The 22,755-nt window shown below is 35.2% G+C and overlaps 1 protein-coding gene across 9 annotated transcripts in view; it reads right to left on the minus strand.

The window, feature by feature from the left end:
- RGS7 (regulator of G-protein signaling 7) overlaps window positions 1-22,755 on the minus strand; it is a 269,115-nt gene that overhangs the window by 35,859 nt on the left and 210,501 nt on the right. For all 9 annotated transcript variants that reach the window (XM_017806734.1, XM_017806731.1, XM_017806733.1 and 6 more), the window contains exons 10-14: window positions 8,059-8,133; window positions 6,894-6,992; window positions 6,103-6,164; window positions 4,485-4,595; window positions 3,874-3,999 (exon numbers count right to left, since the gene is read on the minus strand). In XM_017806734.1, coding sequence (XP_017662223.1) covers window positions 3,874-3,999; window positions 4,485-4,595; window positions 6,103-6,164; window positions 6,894-6,992; window positions 8,059-8,133 — 473 coding nt within the window. The remainder of the gene's footprint in view (window positions 1-3,873; window positions 4,000-4,484; window positions 4,596-6,102; window positions 6,165-6,893; window positions 6,993-8,058; window positions 8,134-22,755) is intronic.

Raw genomic sequence — 22,755 nt, forward strand, 5'->3', positions numbered from 1 at the left:
GATCAAAGGAAGGGGCAAGCAGTCTGGTGGCTTTTCCTTCTGTGCATCATTGAAGATATCTTGTCACCACTCTCCCTTCACTAACCTAGGAGGTTTTTGCAGTCTTAGTGCTGCCTTGGAGATCACATCCACTGCAATACTACAGAATGATTTGGACAGGTTGGCAGGCCTGAAACAATTTAGATTGTTTGTGGTTTTTTTTAAAAAGGCTGCATTTTTTTACAAAATAACCACTTGTGAGCAAATGTACAGTCAGTATACAAGTATTAACTTTCAAAAAAATTCTGCTGCATTATAGGCAAAGGAAGGATAAGGAGAGGAATACAATTTCCCACAGGAATGAAAGAAATTAGGTCTCCAGGTGCCATGTTGCAGAAAAATTGACTTCAGTACCTCGCTCTGTTTGGAAGTCCTTTTCTTAGTGCTTAGACAGCCCTGTGGCCCATGAACCAGTAGTACTGGATCATGGTCAAACTTTAGTCTTTTGAATTTTAAACAATGGTCACCATTTTTGTAATAGGTAGTGAGAATTTCATAAATCTATTATCCAAATCATATGTTACTTTAGCTATTTGTGCTGTGTATTGAGCAGCACGCAAAGCAATTCTTCAAAAAAATCTGCATAGTAACAAGAAATCACAAGTCATAGCCTGCAGAATGCAATCTGGCTGTTAGCAAACTACAGTCTGTATTGAAGTTACTGCACTGACAGAACTGCTTACACAGTTGCTGTGCTTTACAACGCTCCTTTAGAGAGCAAAATACTGTTAATCCCAATTTACAGACAAAGAAAAAAGCACAGAGATACAAAATAAAGTGAAACCTGGCTGTATTCCCAATCATTGCACAATTCTTAGTTTTAACTCACAGCTCGAGTTTTTTCATCCGTGTTCTGTTTCTTAAGATAGGATCTATATCCAGCAAGAACAAGATTCTCAGGCAGTTTAGACACTCTCAGACCAAGTTAATGAAACAGTAACACTGGGACTTTCAGCTATCTAAGACAATCACACTTGAATGGAAATGGTGTATCTGGTAGACCTATCACTTCACATTTTTTGTATTTCTTTCACCAAAATGAGGTATAAGACACCTAATCTACTAATACTGAAGCTCCTGTTGTGTCTGCAGTCCCCCCTGTATCCTGTGCTCAGAAGCTTGAATCCAGGGTCCCAGCTGTCTATCCAACTGTAGGTTTGACACTGTTTGTTGTCAATTTTATCATGATCAGATCTGTAAAAGGACAAGAGCCAGCTACTGATTTCAGTTCAATTAGTTGCAGTGGGAAGATGTGGGTGGAAATAAATATTTTTCTCAAGGTGGCTGTCAAGAAAATAATTAGAATTAAAAAAATACCACTCAAAAAACCCCCAAATTGCCATGATGGAGTTAACAGGAGAGCAAGGAAAGTGGTGGTCTTTTAAGGTTTATTCAGTGTAATGCTTGAAACCATCAAGCTTTTAATTCTGTTATTGAGATCTAAAACAGTTTGACAGCCATTACACAACAAGTTTTAAAAACCCAACTTTACTACGTGAGCCTGATGGTGGATTGATTTTACTACAGTTTGAGAACTTACAAACATAATTCTGAGCTTGTGAGACAGTTTTCCTTCAGTTAATTGTCACGGAAAGCACCTTTTCAGAGCAAATTTTAGCCCCTGTTTGGCCTTTAAGCTCGTCATTACTCTGATATTATATTTTAGAATTCCAATATAAGAATCTAGAGGGAGAGACAGAAGAGTAGATGGCATGTCAAAGAATCAGCTCTGAACAAATTTCTTGAGGGATTTTTTCTGGATCAGTCACTTGCAGTTTGCCTGTGGTTAGTGTTGTAAATAGGATTAGATGAAAGAGTTAGGGATTATGCGGGTAACAGTCTAGCTGGCAGAGAGACAAATTAATCACAGAAAAGCACCAGAAACTGTAGCACACACTGGGCTCAATAGGTTCATGTTTGAACAGCTGCTCTGCATAACAAATTACCAGGATAATCTTTAAATAAAAAAAAAAAATTACCTTTTGTTTTCTTGGTATTATTCTGATTTTTAAAAAATCATTTTACCTGCTGGACTTTTTATTTAAAAAAAATAAATCTGTGTATCTCTGACTAATGAAGTCATCAACATACACATACAGGTCAGGCCATATTTGTGATGCAAAATTAATGTTTGAATACGAACATGGTCAGCAACTTAGAGAACTCCATCTTTAATTATTCTGCTGACAAATTTAAATTAACAACAAGGAGATCTGTGCAAATACTCAGCATTTACAAATCAACACCAGAAATGTTAAATGCCTCCTTGTAAGATGCTACAAAAGTGTAATTCTAGTATGAATGGCTATGCTCCACCACTTCGGAGTGAGAACTGGCAAAGAAAAAATGTAGGTTAGGATTCTTCTGAGTTCTAGAATGTAAATGCAAAGAAGATTTTATACTACTTATGTTATTGGTCAATGGAAAGTGAAATGACATGTGACAAGAAGGTGAAATAAAGAGAAAAATATGTACTATGTATAGCTTCTTATCTATAGAAAGGCAGTTATTAATCCTTCTGAAATAACTCCTACTGAAATATGACTTTCTTAGAACTGTGACAACAAAACATGCTATTAGCCAAAGGATGAACCATTGCATTTTAAAATCAAATAATTATTCTTCTCACTTAAAAGTAAATCTGTAAATATACTTTTTAAAAAATACACTATAAACTTTATACACCAAGAACATGTTTCCATTTTGCAATTAATGAGGAATTTGAGAGCTAGATGTCACCCTACTTCTGTTGTGTCAGATCCACAAGTACTAGAATCTTGGTGGAGATTTTCAAAACGATCCCCAGGAACCTCACCAAAAGCAAAAGTCTGTGAATTCTACTTTTGAATTCTTTATTTATGTTTTAACTTTTTTCTTTTCACTTTACTCTTCTCATAATATTTGACAATTGTGGTGGGTCTGACTGAGCCAGAATTTATTTCCCCATAGTAGTCCTCACAGTGCCGTGCTCTGCATTGGTAGCTAGAGGAGTGTTGGTAACACACCCATGTTTTGGCTACTGCTGAACACAGCACTGTAACATTCTTCAATTGAGGGTGAGATCCTGGGAGGGGACACAAGTAGGCCAGCTGACCCACACTGACCAAGGGGATATTCCAGACCACATGACATCAACCCAGATATAAAAGCTGAGGCAAGGAGCAGGACCGGAGGCACTCATTGTCTCTGATGGCTGCCTGCTGACAGCTGTTATGTGTGCTGGAGCCCTGCTTCTCAGAGAAGTGGCCGACCATAGCTGCTTGTGGGAAGTAGAGATTAACTGCTGGCTTCTGCTTTGTGCGCGCGCACGCTGTTTTTGCTTTCTTTTTTGCATAAATATAAACTGCCTTATTGCAACCCAGGATTTGTGTTGCTTTCTTTTCCAACCTTACTCTCTCCCCTGTCTAGCTGGGAAGGGCAGGGATAGAGCAGGTGGGTGGGCACCTGGCATTCAGCCAAGGTGAACCCACCGCACAATAAAAGATGCTGAACAGGCTTTGAATGGGTCAATGTTTTAAAACTGTTTAATAAGACGAGCTGAGAGAAAACCTCTTCCATGGGGAGTTTGACCAAATGTTGGACAGGAATGGAAAAGTATACTTCATGTGAGTCTCAGTTAACTATATGAATATTTTCCTCAGCCTGTATATGAAAGCAATTTGTATGAGTGGATTCTGAATGGTAAGGCACAGGAAAATTTTTGAAGGCACAGAAAAATTTCATTTAAAAAATAAAGAGAAAGGTATCAGGAAAAAAAGAAACAAACAAAAAGCAACAACAACAACAAAAATATATCTTACAAACTATTTAAAAAAAGAAGTGCCTCTCATTTACCTTAAATTTTCTGAACTGAATTCTGACTCCAAGAATTTCAGAAACTGCTCTCTTCCCACAGGGTCTTTCAAAGCTTCATCCATGCCAAACCCCCATCGTTTCACCCTCTGCTGTCCTGGCTCTTTGCTACAGAAGAAAGAAACCAACAGAACCCAAAGTGAGCAATATTTCAGTATTCTAATATTCTGTGTTCATAATTTAGACTAAGTACTAAAGTTCAACCACAGGTTTCTCACCTTCTAGGTTGCTCATATCTGTGAAATATTCAGAGATAAGCAAACAGACTGCTAGTACTTACACAGGATGAAGGTAATACACATCTTTACACAGAAGAGTAAAGACTTCCACCTAGAAATGTTATCTGATTTTAAAAGGTGTCCTTTTTTTCACCATACTAGAGTCCTGTAAACTGGTTAATGTAACATTTTACACAGATTTATTAATCCAAAGCACTTCCCATCTTGCAAAACTGTAAAGCTGGAAAGAGCAAGAAGATTCTGCATTGCCCTTCTATCTCAGTATTTTTCTGCAATACCTCTGTCTGAAATCTTTACATTTCCAGTAAGCATGTTACACCCCCTTACTGCCAAAGAAGAAATAAAATTATATACCTTGCCTCCAGTTCCCAGAAAGTGGTGTCATCTGATATCCAAGGGTTTGATGGATCAGGGGGCACAAGAAAAGGATCATATTCCAAATACTGCTCTGTATACGCTAGTAGACTAGGAAAACAAAAGCATCAAACATTGTCATGTCAGGAGGTGTAGTAACCTGATCAAGTTACCCCAGTTAACAAGTTACCTTGCATCAGCTGAACCATGGTAACCGTGTGTGCAACACTCAGAAGTTAGCTACAGGCTCAGGGTAAAATAGTTTTGCTAAAGTCTTTTAAAAGTGGATCTCTGAAGAAGGAGGGGTGGCTCAGGTCTATTAAGAGCTGAAATAAAATAAACTTCCCTAATACTTTCACGTAGCTCCTTTTAGGGCGTTAATTAGGCACTAACAAATTAAGTCAAGAAACCTCTCCCATGCAGATTTGTTTTCATAAATGAACATGTTTTATACCCCTATGGTTTTAATTATCAGTTCCTTTAAAATCTGTTCTAAAACACTGCATGCCATGTAGGTCATATCTACGGGCCCTATACGTGCTAGGACTCCTTTTATCCTCTCTTAAAAACAATTAATATTTTTATTATTTCCTAATCCAATGGCACCTCTCCCAAGTTTAGTGTTTTCCAAAATAAACAGAATCTTTTTCTGAAATAATTTGGTATTCTGACTCTATTAAACACTCTAAAAACTTTGCTTGTATTCTCAGAATTTACATCTCCCATGTCCTTATTCCTGTTTTCTGTTTCCTTTGGCCTCATAACTTCTGACAGGTGAGGACAACTATTCTTTCTTTTCATTTCAATTCATATTATATTGGTCAGCATTCTGTTTTTATGGCTCAACAAACAAAAATACTTAACCTACCCACTTTATAAATAAATATATGTATTTGTATATGTATGCATACATACACATATATAAGTAGACACACATGCACAAACGTATATGAGAGAATGAAGAACAATTTGTATTTGGCTTAGTTTCCTTTACTAAGCCTTAGGCAGCTGAATTTTCTGCAATTTTCACTATCTATGTATTTGATGTGTAAGATAGAACACTTGTTTTCTTCACCTCTTCTCTACGGAAGCTGTAGTTAGTCTTCCCAAGGGACTTTTATTTGACAAATTAAATTTGCTGAATTTTGGTCCTATCTGGACAAAGATTCCTACTACTGTAGGAATCCTCTGACCCAAAGTAAGCTCAGGCTCATTTTCTTCAAGCAGTGACTGAGCTCTACACCAATCAGTTCCCTTGCTTTATCAGTGATTGCCCTTTTGAAATAGCAAAACAATAACCCCAGACCTATTTCCATTTAGCCTCCCTGTCAATGCAAGATGAAACTTGTGATCACTTGGTCAGAGGCTCTTTCAGTGACTACTGGGTTTATCAGAAATGTATCATGGAATATCCAGGCCATCTTTTATTACTAAAAGAACTTCATACCTCCCTACTTAAAGTAAATTTTCATCAGTTATTTCTATGATGTCTGAGCTCCCATGTCTCTTTTTGAAGAGCTATTTGCTCTGAAAAGCTCTTTGAAGCTATTTCATACTGACATTTTCCCAATGGTTATCAGTCTAATTGAAAAACCAGAAAATGTGACAATATACGTACCTCTCTGCAACTTTTGACATTTTTAATCTATGTCTGTCTAATTGCATTTGCCAGTGCTTAATCTGCAAGAAAGGAAGGCAAAGAGTTTTATGAGTAATTTATTGCTTGAATCTATTTCTATAACTTTTTTTATTAGGGCTATAATTGAACCTTAATTTATCCTAGGGCACAGAAGAGAAATATATCAGAATTAAAACAACATTTCACCACTGTAGTTCTAAAATGAATGGAATGTTCCATTAAAGAGAAAAGACAAAAAATGTGGCCAATATAAAATTTTCCCTAAAGGTTCATCTACAGAAATCCAATTAGCCTTTTTTTTTTTTGATATTTGAAGAGAGCTGCTTATTCATCAGCCATTTACCTTCTCTGAATTCTAACATCTCAGGAAAGATTAAGAAAGCTTTAAGAGTAGATAAATGTGTGAACCTATATATGCATACATGGAGTGGTAAGTATACCCCCAAACCTCAAATTAGTGTCAAAAGGAAGAGCAAGCTGTCTACTGCTGAAGGGGCTAATGGGCTTAGCTATACAAAGAACCCACTCACTGGCCTGCTGCTCACTGCCTTTAGATGCTTAATGCAAGATACAAAAAATGTCAAATTTTGTCTCATTAGTTTTAATGAAGTTACATGCCTAAATCCATATATCTTGAAACAAAGAAAAGGTTTATTAAATGTTTGCTAGAGCTGTTTTGAACAACTTCCCAGTTAAAATAATTTTTGGTTTAATACCTACTTTCCTAGAAAGTTCATTTAAAAGTACACGTTTGTAGTTATGTTTCAAACCTCTTGGTGTAGTTCATCTTCTGTGGGTGGCTTAGTCTCTGGTACTGGCGTGTGGGTAGGGCTGTGACTTCGAATGTCGTTTTGTAAGCCATAGACAGACTATGCAAAAAATATGGAAAAATGATAGTTGCTTTCAGACAACGCTTTCTACAAATATTCATAGTAACTGTGATGCTTTAGTAAATTGTGCTCAAGAAGTTAGCCAATATCATCTTTTTTTAAAGAAACTGCAATAAACCATGCACTCAGATAAAATTGTGCATCTATAGTTAGGTGTAAAATAAATACTCCCAAATTCCCACAATTTCAAAATGCCATAGAACAAAGGATCTACTTTTATTATATCTCTATATTAACAGCATAGTAAGCATGGGGGATGACATTGAGAGATGCTATTACAGTAAGTGGAGATGACTCGTAGTAGGAGTACCCTGAAAGGTAGACTATTGCACGGACTATTTGGATGACTATCAAATTTGCAATTACTGCCTGGTAAATACAATAATCTGGACCTTTCACTACCATAAATAAGGCAAACTAAAATTTCTCTAAATCCATTTTCCTTTTTAAAACATACTTTTCTATAGGTCAACAGGAAAACATACCTCGAAGGAAGTACTTTCAAGTGGGAGTCAATCTACAATACTATGGAGCAAAGGATTTAAAAAGAAAGTTTTGAGACAATCCATCTATATATCCCTAGAGAAGTTACACTGATCATGTCTGGATCCTAATTTAGATGAAACTAATTTCCTCCACCATTTCTGGTCAACCATTTTGGGCATAATTGTCAAAGAGAGACACCCTTTTCATTAAGAGCAGGACAAGAACTATTATGCTGAATTTTTAATTTATTTTTCCTTAATTTCTGACAGAAACATTTTAACATGCTTTATTCAATGTGCTAAACAACATGAATGAAGCATGCAAAAATGAATTTTATTTTTAAAATCTTTGTATATTTCTCCAAAGTCTTATGTGATAGCATTTACTTAGAATTAACAAATTTGTTAATACTAACGCAACTAAGATCTTATGAAATGTTAACATACGTTCATGCATTTGCTCCTTGCAGCTGTAAGAAAAAAAATGCTTTAAGAAACTATGGAACTTCATGCTATAGATTTCCTCCACCTCCTGCTTTTGATATAATAACAGTACTTACCTTTCTTGTTTTATGTGGATTTCTCATTCTTGAAGATTTTTTTATATCCACTTCAGTAGTGTTTACACATCCAGGCTATTAAAAGAAAAAGAAAGGAAAGCAGAAGACTAAACCTGTGAAGGAATTCCATATAATTTTCATTGAGATACTCCTCTTCAGTGTGTAAGACTAAAAAATAAATAAACAGAGATGTATAATAACTTGATGTCCTTTTGCAGTGGTCCCTGTAGAGTCCCTATGGAATGAGGCACTGAAGACCACATGCTTAGAATGTATGACAATGCGAATTTGAAACAAAATAAATTCTCAAGAGATGTCAATCATATGTTTCTGCTTTGGTTTTGCCAAGGAAGCCATACACTGCATTACAGATATCCCTCTAAGTAGCACAGTTGACCTAATTAGACAAAATAAACGGAATTCTGCAATACTCACCTCAGCTGTGAACCTAAGGCTCCCTTCAGGAGCACCTGATTTTGGGTCAATTTTTAAAGATGATCTTCTTTTAAAAGAAAACGGGGAAAAAAAGTACCAAAGTGGGATTTGTTTCTTCAGAAAAGAAAGGAAAAAAACCAAACCAAAGAAACAAAACAGGCTTCTGCAGCCTAACCGGAAGTCTAAACAAAATGATTCTCAACACATCTGATTTGGCTTTCAGTGATTCAAAACTCTGCAGCATCCCAAAGCACACAAGATCCCTAGTTTCTCCTAATTAATCTTCCTTTGACACTTTCCCCTAAGTACAAAATCTGTGCATAAATCTGTTCTTCATGTATTGCTGGAAACAACTAATAAAGAATGTTTTATTCTCAGGTGAGTTTTTCCTATTGATTTTAGAGGGATTACATTTGAGACAGAGCTGAAAGTACAGGTTTTTAGTGAAAGTAGGTTGTTGGTTTTTTTTAATGGAAGTACCTAGATATCAAATTTACTTGCTCAACAACCTAGCTAAATTTATTATCACACTAATGATACAACCTCTTTCTTCTTATCATAATGTAAAATGCTTGATGTGGCTGTAAATCTTCACAGATAAAATTTTAAAAATTTCTTATATAAATAGAGCCAAGAAACAAATAGATTTCATTAAACCGAGCAATGGTACTTTGCCTTTGGAAAATACTCTAGATAGATTGAGTTTTGAATTTTTTTAACCAAGTTTTTTTTTAAAATCAATAAGTTTTTATTTTAAAGTCATAAATTAATGTGCATTCGATCATATTTAATTTGCGGTATAAACAGTTCCTCATGTCTAAAATTAAAAATAGGCACTTAGATAATATTCTCAAGACTGCATCTGACACTCCTATTGAGCTACATTTGTGAAGGTATCATTTGTGCTTCTGAATGAAAATGGGAGTCTTTAAATTCAGAGTAACTTGCAACTCTCAAAGAAAAAGACAGGTTGAAAAATAGAAAATTCTGCATGATGGTCAATTTAAAGGCAGAAAGCAATTTCCCAGGCCAGTATACTGAGATATAAAGTTTTAAAAAAACCCCAGCGCATCTACTTTAGGATTACAGCAGCAGCTGGCAGTGAAAAAGAAGGGCTTTAACAACATCTACAGCCTTTGAATGTAACAACTTGAATAGCAGGCACACTTACATAAGGCACAAACTGTTATTTGTTTAGTTTTCAGTTACAGTTTGTTAAAATCATGTCCTAAAAACGGAGAGGGAAAAAAACCCACAAAAAATCAACAAACAACAAACAAACCTCATCCAAAGCCTCTTATTTTTAAAGATTTCGAGCCTACCAGCAGTAAATAGGTACAGACAGATCTTGCACCCTGCCTGGGTAACTTACATGCCAGAATTTTGCAGGTTGATGCAAGGGACACAATAAATTCGGGTAGATTTTTAGAAATTAAATAAGGGCAAAGCTTTTGTTGGTTGCAAGGAAACCCAACCCAGTACTGACCTACTACAGCACCTAGTGGATTCTTACTGAAACGTGGCTGTTTATTACCTCTCTGAAGTAAAGCTGATATGGCATACTTCAGCAGGGGCTCTCAGGAGAGGCTCTAAGGGCAGAAGCTTGACCAAGGTGTGACTGAGAACCTGACAGTAGAGTACCCGCAGGAAGTAAAGGCCGGGAAGTATCAGGAAGCTTTAGGGCAAAAGGGAAGGAAGCTAAAGGGACTATCAACTAGTCTGATAGCCTCAGGTAATGATAGGAGTTTAGGACATATATCACTACCTCTATACAATACCACTCTCATAATTTGATTTATACTATATAACTGAAAGTACCTAATGTAACTGGGGCCACAATTTATGTTTTCTTCTCAATTGAAGTATTTTATTACAATTATTCTTAATATGAGATGGAATTTATTGCTTCTCTGGAACTGCCACACTTCATCTGTCAATATTTAGGAATAAATATCAAACATCTTTTCAATTAAAATAAACACAAAAGCTTGCATTATTTGAACATTTTGCTAAAATAACTCAGAGTCTTTGTGGGAAAACCTTTGCTGGACAACACTTCATTTTATTTGTATGCCCCCATTAACATAATAAGTATGTGTTTGGATACAATTATATCCAGCTGTGTTTTGTTTTTGTGTTGTTTTTTTAACTGGACTACCATAGTTCAAATAGCGAGATGCCTGTCAGAATGCTCTGCTGCAAGATTCCCATTTAGTGTGTAGTATATAATTTGCATACTAATACTGTAAATAGTTTTCAAACAGATTTCCTGGAAGACTTGAAATTCTTCTATATGTGTAAATAGAATGCTTATTTCTTTCAGGATTAATATTCCGTATGAGAACAGTTTGCCCTCCACACACGCAGAGGAAAGTCTTGTGACCTTGTTGAAATTATCATACAGCAAGATCATAATTAGGGTAAAATTTGGCCCTCATCTGTTTTTAAATGTCTGGGTGAAAAACTGTCATACATTTAAAGGAAACTTAGTTTTTTCATCTATCTATTAGCATGTCCTTATCTGAAAGAACAAATGCCACTGTATTAATTTACATCAAATGATATGTCAGTCCAGTCATGATAAATTCACTGCTGAGATAAACAGATGATGGTAAGTAATATGAAAAACCCACATATAGAAGATTTTTTGATCCCTACTTTAATTACTGGATAATAATGTCAGTATGAATCCCAAGCAGCACAGCTTTCTATTGATGCTGTCTAGGAGGCTGCATAATAGGATTCAGACAAGAAACACAATGGAAGGAGGAAGTCTGGTATATCAGCAGAGGAGGTACAAGAATGTACATGCTTGGATCCGGCTATCGCCAACATTTGAAAAGAACCACGTGAGATTATGTTTAGTTAAAAAAATATCCAGCTGATATTCATATTCTTTTCCTGATAACTGTGGTAGCAGTAAATTAATTAATTAAGCCCTTGTAATAGTGCTACAGTGAATTAATTTTATGGCACCTGTAGAACTCTTGGGAGGAATTAATTATTTACATAAAATGGCATACTTTAGCAATGGTACATTTCCATCTGCGTAGTGCATATTTCTGAGTATTTATAGTCTGTTTGCTGTACAGAGTTGCACACTCCAAGGGCCCTTTTTATTGCAGGGCCGCATAGCTTAAATCAAGTGTTATCAATGCCTTTTTGTGCAAAAATATTTTTGCTATGATGTACTTGTAATTATAATAAGCATGAAATGCTCAACAGAAAGCAAATTTATATTTATAATGACATCAGTTTAAGTTTTGATGGCTTTTTTTCTTTCTCAAAGATGGAAATTTAACTGTGAATCTACTTAAGCCAAAATAACCAGAAGTTTTCTTGTATCTGAGACAAATATACCCATGTATGTGGGAGGGAATAAGCTCATGAATTCCAATAGGCTGGGAACTGTCTTTCTGTATTGCTGCTCACTAGGAAATGATCTGAAGCTGAACATGAGTCAGCAGTATCTCCTTGCAGCAATGCAGACAAACCACATACGCAGCTGCATTAGTAATAGCTTAGCCAGAAGGCAAAGGAAGTGCTTGTTTTTTTCTACTCAGCATCACGAGGAAATATCTGGAAGGACAAGACTACTTTTGAGCCCCACAAACCACTCAAGAAATATATTCAAAATGGGAAAGTCCAGTAGAGGAACAGACTATCGTGCTTGCGAAAGGGGAGGGCTAACTTTTGTCTTCTGTGCCTAACTGTGGCTTGCAGAGCTAGACCTCTTCTGGAGGTGCACTGTGGAAGAACAGGGAATAGTAGCCTGAAATTGCAGTAAAGGAACTTCTGGTCAGCTATAAAGAAATATACTTCATAATAAAAGCGAGAGAGGCTGTGGAATGTCCATCCCTGGTGATTTTCAATGTTTTTTTAACCAAGTGGCTGGATAATCTTATTCAGCTTAGAAGTTAGCACTGGTTTGAGCAGGAGGTTGGACTAGAAGACCTCCAGAGGTCTCTCTCAGTCTACATTTCCATGGTACAGCCTACTCTTCACAAGCTGCAGGGAGTGAAATTCAAATAATCCACTTTAAAAACAAGTATTCAGATTGGTGTGAAATTCATCTCCCTGCCTTCCCCACCCCACAACTGCAGAATGGAAAGACAAGATTGGTATTTTCTTCTTTACTGCTGCCTCTGCCCTCTGGCAGCATGTGGTGTGCACTCAACCCATACAAACAAACATGGGGTTGATTTAAGGAAATGCAATTTCACAGTCTCTTTAGCTAAAAACACGTAGGTGCTATTTAAAATAATTACCTCATTTCAATATGCACACCCATAAATTCAGAGTTCATCAAAACAGTAAATATTTATGCAGATTGATTCACACACCTTATGCAATTTCATTGCATTTCAGTATCAATGCACTATGAAATAGATATTTTTACTTGTTTTGCAGGCACTGGCTAACTTGTTAAGTTTCATTGCAAAATACTAAATTTCAATATTCCAGGCTTTCAAAATTGAAAGACTATAAATTTAAATTATGGAGCTGGATACAAACATGACAGAACTTCTCTTCCACTGGAAAAGATAGGGTTAGACACACAAACATAAACATGAGGCAGACTGAAAGCTGTCTTTTACGTTATGTGTAATAGAAGACTATCACAAAAAAGTAAGCTTAAAATTTGAAATTTCCTGAGTGTAAATTATTAGTGTTGCCTTCTGAGACAATCTATTCTGATGTTTCTGTCATTGCTGCTATTCCTGTCATTTTTCTAGGAGTCTTACAGTCACTATTCATATCACTCACTTCTAGAATAGAGAAAGGAAGCTAATCAGACAGTGAGTGATAAGGAGAATATCACAGTTCATTTTTATTTGTAGTTTTTATATTCCAGTTTACTTGTGCAACTATCTGAACAGTGCGTAGTTAAAAATCAAGGAGAGATAACTACAAAAAAAGAAATGGAAGGTTACAAAAAAAAAAAAAAAGAAATGAGGCAAAAAAAATTAAATACCAGTTGTACTCAGCTGGAAAAAAAAACAAAGGAGTTACTAGCTGGAAAAATACCCAGTTTGATTTTGGTTACGTGGGAAAGATTGCTTTTTTCTCATACATAGTCTAACATTAAAGGAGACATTAAAATCCTATATTGAGTAAGTTGTCAGTAATGGAGGCTCTCACAAAGCAAAAAATAGGCTACATTCTCCTGCAATGCACCAATTTTTCATTTCCCAGAGATGGAAGTTATTGGAGTGTGCAGAATCTGCTAAGGCATACAAGGAAAGGTTGAGGTTTAAGTATAGATTACCTAGGTATTTGGGGTTTTTACCTCATTTTACACACTTAGGGATCGACGAATAAAGAGGCTCTTGCGGCAGTAGAGCTGCACTATTAATAAGTTTGCTGGTGCAATAAAAAGTCTCGGAGGAACATTTCAAACATACCGAGTATAAGTGGTCAGCTCTTTTAACAGGATTTGGAAAACCAGCTGCTATCTTAAGGTCCAGTCAAAGGACAGCAACATTTCATATTCAAATACAAATTTCAGAAAACATGGTGGTTATCTGATAGGACTTGAAAGCTCTCTAAAATGTAGCTCACTTTATAGATCTACGAACCTCAATTAAGAGATGAAAAAATAAACCCAGAAGCCATAGTTGCCAAACCTGCAAATATGTAGGACTATTCATTGATAGTACTGCTAGGGGAGATCTCACCAACCTCTGTTACACCAGCCAAGGCAGCAAAGATAAACCAGTGATTACAGGGACTGGGCTACAGGAACCATTTCCTTTTGGTTAGAAAAAGATACTGCTACTTACAACTGAAGCACTTAATCATGGGTTTAATTTACAATCGACTAGGTGTGCCTAATCTTAAACACTCTCATGAACTTTATCAGCCTCTCTTAAAGTGTATGGTTTAATTACAATTTCCATTTGGTTCAGCAATTCTTTGAAAATAACTGAGAAATCAAGTGTGTGAGCACTGGGACTTGACAACACCTCAAGATCCTCAGTAAATTAGCAGATGTCTGAAGAAAGAGGAAGAATATTATGTTGATTTTAAGTATTAGGATACAAGTGATGGACTTCTATTATTATTATTATGTAGCATAATCAAATGACTACAAATTCTAAACTAAGTTGAATGGGTATCCCAATTGTACGGTCTAGCTATTTAATATAGTATATAATATGATACTACTTATGGTGTCATACAAACTTATAGTACTATATATATGTCATATATATACATATTATCATATTATATGTTACTTATAGTAGTACTATATTCCCAGCTTCTGCACAATTAATTTTAACACAACTACCTCTTTGGAAGCAAGCCTTTTTGATTTAGTTGTGACTTACTAACAAGAACTGTGACTGGAGTTTCAATACCTGCTGTTAGGTTACAGTGCCTTTTATGGAGGTCCTACTTGCATTATACTTCTAATAAGAAGCAAACACAGAGAGACACAGATTTGGATTACAGTCCAATGGCCTTGGTAACCACATATATAAATTGCAATAAGCAAGTTTGATGACTACTTTGTAAAGAGCTCCTATCAAGTTTCCACCTCCCTACAATTCCAGACCAAACCTCTAAAATTAGCTCACAGTGTTTCTGGATTTTCCTATGGAGTCTCTCTTCTATCAGAAATTACCTCATCTGAGAATTACAGCTATACCTTTCAATAACCACCTATAAAACATACTTAATTTTTAGGAAGCAAATCCCAAGATTGTTTTCAAGTATAAATTCTGTAGAAGCATGCTTCATTTTTCATTCCCAGAGGCCTCATAAATTTGGCAGATAATCATCAAAAAAAATATTAAAACCTGCTTGTTCTACTGAATCATTAGATATTTTCAACAATTTCTACAGTCTTTACATCATGCATTTTATAATGGATATGTTATGCTTCTAAACACTATCTTTATGGAGCACAAGATAGCATAGATAATTGCAATGTATGGATTCAGTGTGATACTGAAATAAGCAAATACAACTTAGAACTGGACTTGCATACAATAACCTCAAATTTGTTTGTATTTCCTAATATGAATATTTTTTTAAAACAAGTGATACACCTGGCGATATGCTGCAAATATACCTGAAAATAGTGATCTATGGTAACAAAGTATAATGGAAACAAATAACTTGTACACAGCTTAACTGTTAAAACCAGCTATCAGCTGATACTGGCTTTTAATTAAGTAAATATAGCTTTTCATTTTTTCTCATTCATTTACTGAAATGATATTTCAGGCCACAGAATGTTCAGTGTCAAATCTTACTGAACTGCTTCCTTCAAAGGAAGGGAATGTCTTAATTCATAATAATTAATCAAAACTTTGTTAGGATTAAGTGTTCTCTTCTGTTGAAGGCTTTACTAGTGAATTATGCAGATAATTCATAAAATGAATTTAAATTCTCAATACATGTCCTTGATAGTTAATTTCATTTTGACTTATTAAAGAACAGAGATAAATAATAAGAAGTTACAGACTTATTTATTAAATTAAAATGAATGAGCCATAAACCTGATTGTGTCATACACTAGGAATATATTGATGCAGAAATAATGAATTCTGCATTTTGGCATAAGTTAAACCCACTATAGAGAGCCCCACACGAAGGACAGAAAACCTGCCATTGGATGATTTGGTAAAATCAATACATGCTTTATTCAAGGATTTATTAGAAGATCACTGACTACTATCAAAATAACAGTAGTTCCACTGCTGTTCTTCAGTGGATCTAATCAAAACATGGACAGGTGTGCAATTAATGGATTAAAGTTTAACTATGAGTTGTTTCTCTTGTTTGGACAAGACAAATAAGGTTCAAAGACCATGAGACAAAGGAGAGACATTCGATTAGTTTGATCAAACTTTAATTATGTTTGCAGCAAGGTAAAACTCAGATGATTTTCAGGGGTGGGAAATCTCACCTAGCATAGAATTTAGGATCACTTAAAATTCCAAGGATTTTTAGCATCTTTCCCAAAAAAGAAGCCTACACTGTACCAATTTCCTTTTTCTTATTTGCCTTCTCAAACTAGAGTTCATCTCTTTTCCTTGAGTAGTATCAGACTTACAAGGAATTCCACTGGCTATGCAAACCAAGGACTTACTTGAAACATGAGAAAAAGAGACACAGAGAAATTTTCCAGAAATATAATACTAATAAATGAAACCATAAAATTAATCCAAAGGAGATAAACCATCTTGAATTTTGACAGGGATTCTCATGTTCTCACATATTTGCTTGTTTAAGGACAGGTCTTATTCAAAGCTGGGCTTTCACCTTAAGGAAATAAGATTTTTTATTTGTTTTCTTAAAAAGTTCTTTTAGCATACTGTGTGTCAGAGAATCACACAATATGCAAAACACTTATGAAAAGGATGTTAAAATTTAATTTTTGAGACAAGCTAAATGAAACTTAACAAGAAGCTGTACCAAAGAATATACTACTGCATTGAAGTTATATTCTTAATTCTTTTTGAAAGTTAATTTAATTTCTAATTACTCTTAATTTATGATATATCATTTCAGGTTTGTAGTAACTGTTTTTCAGAACCAGAAATTGTTGGACAGCAAGTAGATCCATTGTGTTTATTTCAGTGGTTCTTCAGTAGTATCAGTTTTATTTAAGGCTGTATTAATGTGATTTTTGTGTATATGAAGGTACTCGCAACACTTTTGCAAAAGGAAACTTGTTAAATTTATCTGGTTTGTTGCCCCTATGCTAAATGCTCACATTCATTATTGCTTTATCTTTTTTTTTTTTTTTNTTTTTTTTTTTTTTACCCCCAAAGGCAGGAAACTGCTGTTTTACAGATTCTATACAGAAGAATTTAGGTTATTCACTTGAAAAGAAGTGACAACAGGAAAGTCTGACACACATCTCTGAAAATGTTGATGGTAAATATAGGTGAAATTTATAAATTGATTATATTCCTTTTGACTTATAAAAAGATCCTTGACAAAATGCTTTGGATTAAAGCAGCAGATGTAATCCACACAGATACAAAAATCAATGTATAAACATATATGCACTTATTAAAAAAATTCCTTATCTTTACTACTTCAAGTTATTTTCCTAGTTGATTACAAAACTGAGTCTTACTAAAAACCTATTGTCATCTCATCTGAATGTGTCCTTCCACCATCTCATCAATTAGCCATTTCGCAATTTGTGACCTTTTCATAACTTTCAGTTTTAACTTCCAAAAATTCAGTTTGTTGCACTGTTGCAGGGAATCTGGCTTCTTTTTCCCTATCTGCCCCACTTTTACTCAAGTATTAGACTAAATAACAATGCTGAACAATGTGACTACAAAATCTTCCACCAAGGTTTAGTTGGCAGGCTAGCTAAAAGATTTATAAATACTTGTCTCAAATACATGAGAATATGGATCATAAACATTCTAACCATGGAAATTAAAACATTGTACAAGGCTTTGTTTCATTACCAGAAGTGCAATTATCTGCGAGTGACAATTGCTGTTTTGGCTGCATTCCCTATCAGCTGGAGAGGGAGCTCCCTTGTAGGGATATATGGTGAAACAGGTGGAATAGAAGACATGAAAATTGTATGTGGATATATCACTGGAGAAGTTGGATGACATGATTCACGTTTGCTTCCTGAAGATGTTTAAAAAATTTCGGAAAATATTATGATGGAGCAGAGAGAAGTGTTCTCTGGCTATTCAAATGACTGGTCCAGAAAAGTCTAGCACATAGAGCGTGAAATGCAGGATGCACCACCTTAACCAAGTTAAATTCAGTGTTTTGCTGAGTCTCTGAGGCTTTGAAGGAGAGAATGAAAAAATCATTAAAAAACAAAAGCATCCACTGCCTGGCCCTGAACACCTGATAATATTACTTACTGGCTCAGATGCTGAGGGTCATGTTCAGATCACATAAAATACAATTTAAAAATATGAACAGAGAAAATTAAATTAATGGAGATAGAATCTCATAAAAAGGAGAAGCAAAAAGTGTGGGATGTGTGACAAAGTTTAAAATATTTGAAGAATACTGTTTTCCTAGTTTAGTGCTAAGAAACAATGGCAAGAAGCATCCAAATCCAGAAACCATTCATATTTCTGAATTATTTTATCAGTGAGTTGTCTTAAACCCACCCTCACTCTTAACATTGCCACACTTTGTCTTCCTCTATGAAATCACACAAATATTGCTTTTGTTTTTCATAGAACCATTTAGGTTGGAAAAGACCTTTAAGATAGAGTATAAGCCTTATCAATATTTGCTATCCATTTTTTTCACAAAACAAAATAATCATCATCATTCAGCAAACCCATGGTAACAATGGGAATACAAATCCTGTGGATTGGAAAACTACAAATGGCAGAATAGAAGAACTGGATCACATCTTGACTGATGTTCATACTTTATTAAATCACAATTTAACTAAACCACAGCCAGCGTTTAAACTTTGGAGAGGAACACTCACCAGTGCAGTTTTCTAGCACATCTGCTATGTATTTCCCATCTTCCTTTTAAAACAACTGCACACAAATCTGCTAAATGTGACTGCAATACAACCAACATTCTGACTGAAAACAAAGGTCAGAGGCATTGGAGAAAAGGAGAAGTTTTTTTCAACTTACGATTATGAAGTATACAGATGACTTTCAGGAGACAAGGACACTTCCCCCACTATCTTCTGAATTAATCTGAATATCAAAAAAGTACCCAAAAGGCCTTTTTTTATTGTACGAATGTATAACTCACGAAGAAACGTGAATCATTTGTAGCAGCAAGACATCAGCTGTCTTGTTTGTTACCTAAAAGAATTAAATTTACAGCAAGCCACAGTTATTCTGCTCCAAATGTATTTCATGTGGGTTTGAGAACGTTTCAGGGGCTTACACTGCTTTAGTACCTGTTTGTCCCTTTTTAATGAGTATAAGATTACAGGGTTTAAAAAGAGATAATAATTCAGGAAAGCTATAAGTTCTCTTATAAAGACTTTAATCAGGAGCGTGATATTTCTTTTTGAACAAAAGCAGCTTCTCAATTTCTTTCTCCTGGAAGAAACTCACTTCTACTATTTAGCTTGATTTGTTACTGTTTTTTTACTAACTCCCTAATCCTCCTAACCAATTTTCGTTTATTTCCACAGTCTGTTATTGATAGAAGTTTCAAAATTATGAAAATAATACACATTGTAGCCAGGTAGAAAGAAGATAAACACTCTTCAGATAGATTTATTCAGCCATCAAAACGAGAAATGCATCACTCTGCATGAATAATATTAATCTCGGACATATGTTAGGCAACGGCTCTACCTTAGAAATAACAGCATGGACTTTATACTAGGTCTGCTGCTCAGGATCACAAAGGAGTTTGTACAGCTATCCCTGACACAAATTTCCATGGTTTTGCTATGATTGGTATCTGAACTAGTAAGATTGAAAACTTATTCAGGAATGTCTCTGTGTGCTGCAGTACCTACAGTTGAAGTTCTGTCATGCTCTTTCTAACTGCAAGCTAAGATCTTTCTACATAAAGCTACAGAAATGATGAAGATTGCACTCCACACACGCATAATCCACTCCAAGAAAAAAAGAAAACAACAAAAAAACCAAAGTCAAACAAACTGTAGTGAAACTGCAATTAAATAAATATTGCACTGGAAACTAAACAGTGAGATAACAAAGTTGTTCTTTTAACTGTCTCTCAGAAGAAAATCAAGGAACAGATGACTATTTGAATAAAACTCCTTTCCAAATCCAGTTTCTCTGGTTCATCTTCAAGCATCACCTCAGTCTGAAATCCTAGGAAAAATTATGAGCACTAGCCAGCTAGCTTATAGAATGTAACAGCCATGATGACTTTCAAGTATTTGTCTCTCAGACTACGGCATAAATCTTCTAGGACCTACCTCTGTAATCATCTACAGGGTTGACTTTGACTTGGGAACTATGAAATAAAGCTGGTTTTTGAGGCAATGCTCTTTACACATCAAACCTTGGTTCATTTCACTTATTTTAAACTTATCAGTCACAGTGATATTTTTGATACCCAAATCATGCTCTTTTTCTGCATCTACACTCTCCTAGTTTCACTATCATACAGCTTTTCTCTTGTCATGTCTTCCATTCCTGCACTGCTGCACTGTCCTTTAGAACTGAGAGTTTGCTTCCCTCTTCTGTACTTTTCATCAACTTAAAGTATCTCCCTTTTGAAATACAATGCAAATGTAATACTCATAGATTATATTTTACATGTAAAGCTTTTGAATCAGCACTGTAGCCAGGTAGGTAAGAAATAAAGCAACTATAGACCAGGATACCTGCAGAAAATTCAGGAAAAAATATTTATTCACTCACCTAAAAAACCAAACCAAACCAAACCAAACAAGAAAACCCAACAAAACCCCAAAACAAAACAGAAAAAAGCAAATAATGAAACATCTGGTCCTCAAAATTAATTTTCATTAAAAAAAAATTACATTGGGGTGGATTTTGAACTATGTTGCCACGGCCCCTCATCTCTGAATTTTTATCAAAAAAGTGAAAAATGGTAAATAAAAATAAGAACTATACTAAAATTGTCATCCAAATATTGCCTAATTTAAAAAATATTAGCTTTCTAGAGTTGCAGTAGTATTTCTGGGAGTTTTTGAGGGGCTTTTGGGGAACTTGAAAAGCCATTACAAATTGTAATTGGCTTTAACATCACCTTCTTTTTTTCAGTCAGTTCATGTTTTATCTTTTTTTTTTTAATAGAATCTTCTGGCTTTTACTGTGACAGTAAATTCACAACAGTGTTTTCAAAAATATTATTTCAATGACTCCTGAGAGGAGTAGGTTAGACAAAGTATGAACCTCTCTGTTCTTCTATTTCTATGAACCTCTTTGTTCTTCTATCTCCTAAAGCCAGGATCCTACATTGGTGACTGTAAGCCAGTCTTTTGCCTCAGATACTTCCTAGGTGTGTTTACAGCCAGATTAAAAACATCTGCTGGACCAAGCAGATTTATCCACAGTTCAGCCAAAGCTCTTAATCAGATTCAATTTCCTCTTGTCCTGGTTTTTTTAACTGTCTTAAAGCTTCAACAATTCATCTCTTCCAAACCTGAAAACAACATTTCATTCCCAGACTCAAAACCTGGGATCTAATGGATCTAAATCCATTTCTACAGTAAATATAAAAGCTCTCTGCAACTTCAAATGTCTCAGATCCACATAGAAACTTTGTGTCTATTCCATATGTAGCCCCAATCAACATCAGGTGTCAGATTGCTTTCTGTTCTCCTTCCTTATTTTATGTCAGTGATTAGACAATAGTGTCCCAGTCTTCTTGCACCTATTGCCTGTGGTTTGAATCTTTCGCTTCAAATGATTTTGTCTACCTGACATTCTAAATCCTACCTAAAAATCCTTTTTTCCTACCACAGCTTCAGTTCCACGGTCACAAATATAAGCTGGCCATGTTCAAGTTTATTAATTTTTATTTAAACTTTCTCATTCCATTCAACTCTTCTACAGGTATCATCACCTAATTTTACTTCCCCTAGTAAAAGTAGCTTTTCCCAGTGTCAAAGTGGAAGATAGTCTATATTTGATTTCATTGGTAGTGATACCAAACCCTGTGCAAAGAAAATGGAAGTTTAACTCTATGTAAGAGAAACAGATATTATTCTGTAGTAAAGGAAAACAAATATTATTAATGGGTTCCTACAGTTTATTTGGAATGATTGTGACAATTGACATTCTTTCTCAAAGTTTTAGTTCTTAAAGGTAGTTGACTATATAAGAACATTTCTTTTTTAAAATTTTGTTTCAGATGGACTTTGACAAAGAACTCAGATAAATCTTGTTTAGACAATGTGCGACTCCCACAGCTCAAAGCCAACAGTATCTAACCTTTATGTGCATCAAAAATAGCTTGGAAACATGACCAGAGTGAAGTTGAAAGGCTTAGCAAGCAAAAAAGCGGAATAAAGAAAAAGAGTCAGATTTATTTAAAGTTATTTTTAGTTATGCTGATAATTTTGGTTGTGTGACTCATACCTTGGGAAACCTTTGAGGTGATAATAATCAAAGATGAGTACCTTCTGATTCAAGAAATCAGACACAACAAATCCATTCACTAAAAAACCCAAATTGGATGCACACACATCTGCAGTCTACAGTAGCAGAATCATACAAATTTTAGATCCTGAAAACAGGGAGGCAAGTCCCAACCCTTGGCCTCACTGCTTTCTTACTTGTTCCCGGGCTACCTCAACGCTTCACAGAGGCTGACCTTCATCAGTGG

The sequence above is a fragment of the Lepidothrix coronata genome, unplaced genomic scaffold (assembly GCF_001604755.1).
Source record: "Lepidothrix coronata isolate B3197 unplaced genomic scaffold, Lepidothrix_coronata-1.0 Scaffold16, whole genome shotgun sequence".
NCBI classification, from domain to species: domain Eukaryota; kingdom Metazoa; phylum Chordata; class Aves; order Passeriformes; family Pipridae; genus Lepidothrix; species Lepidothrix coronata.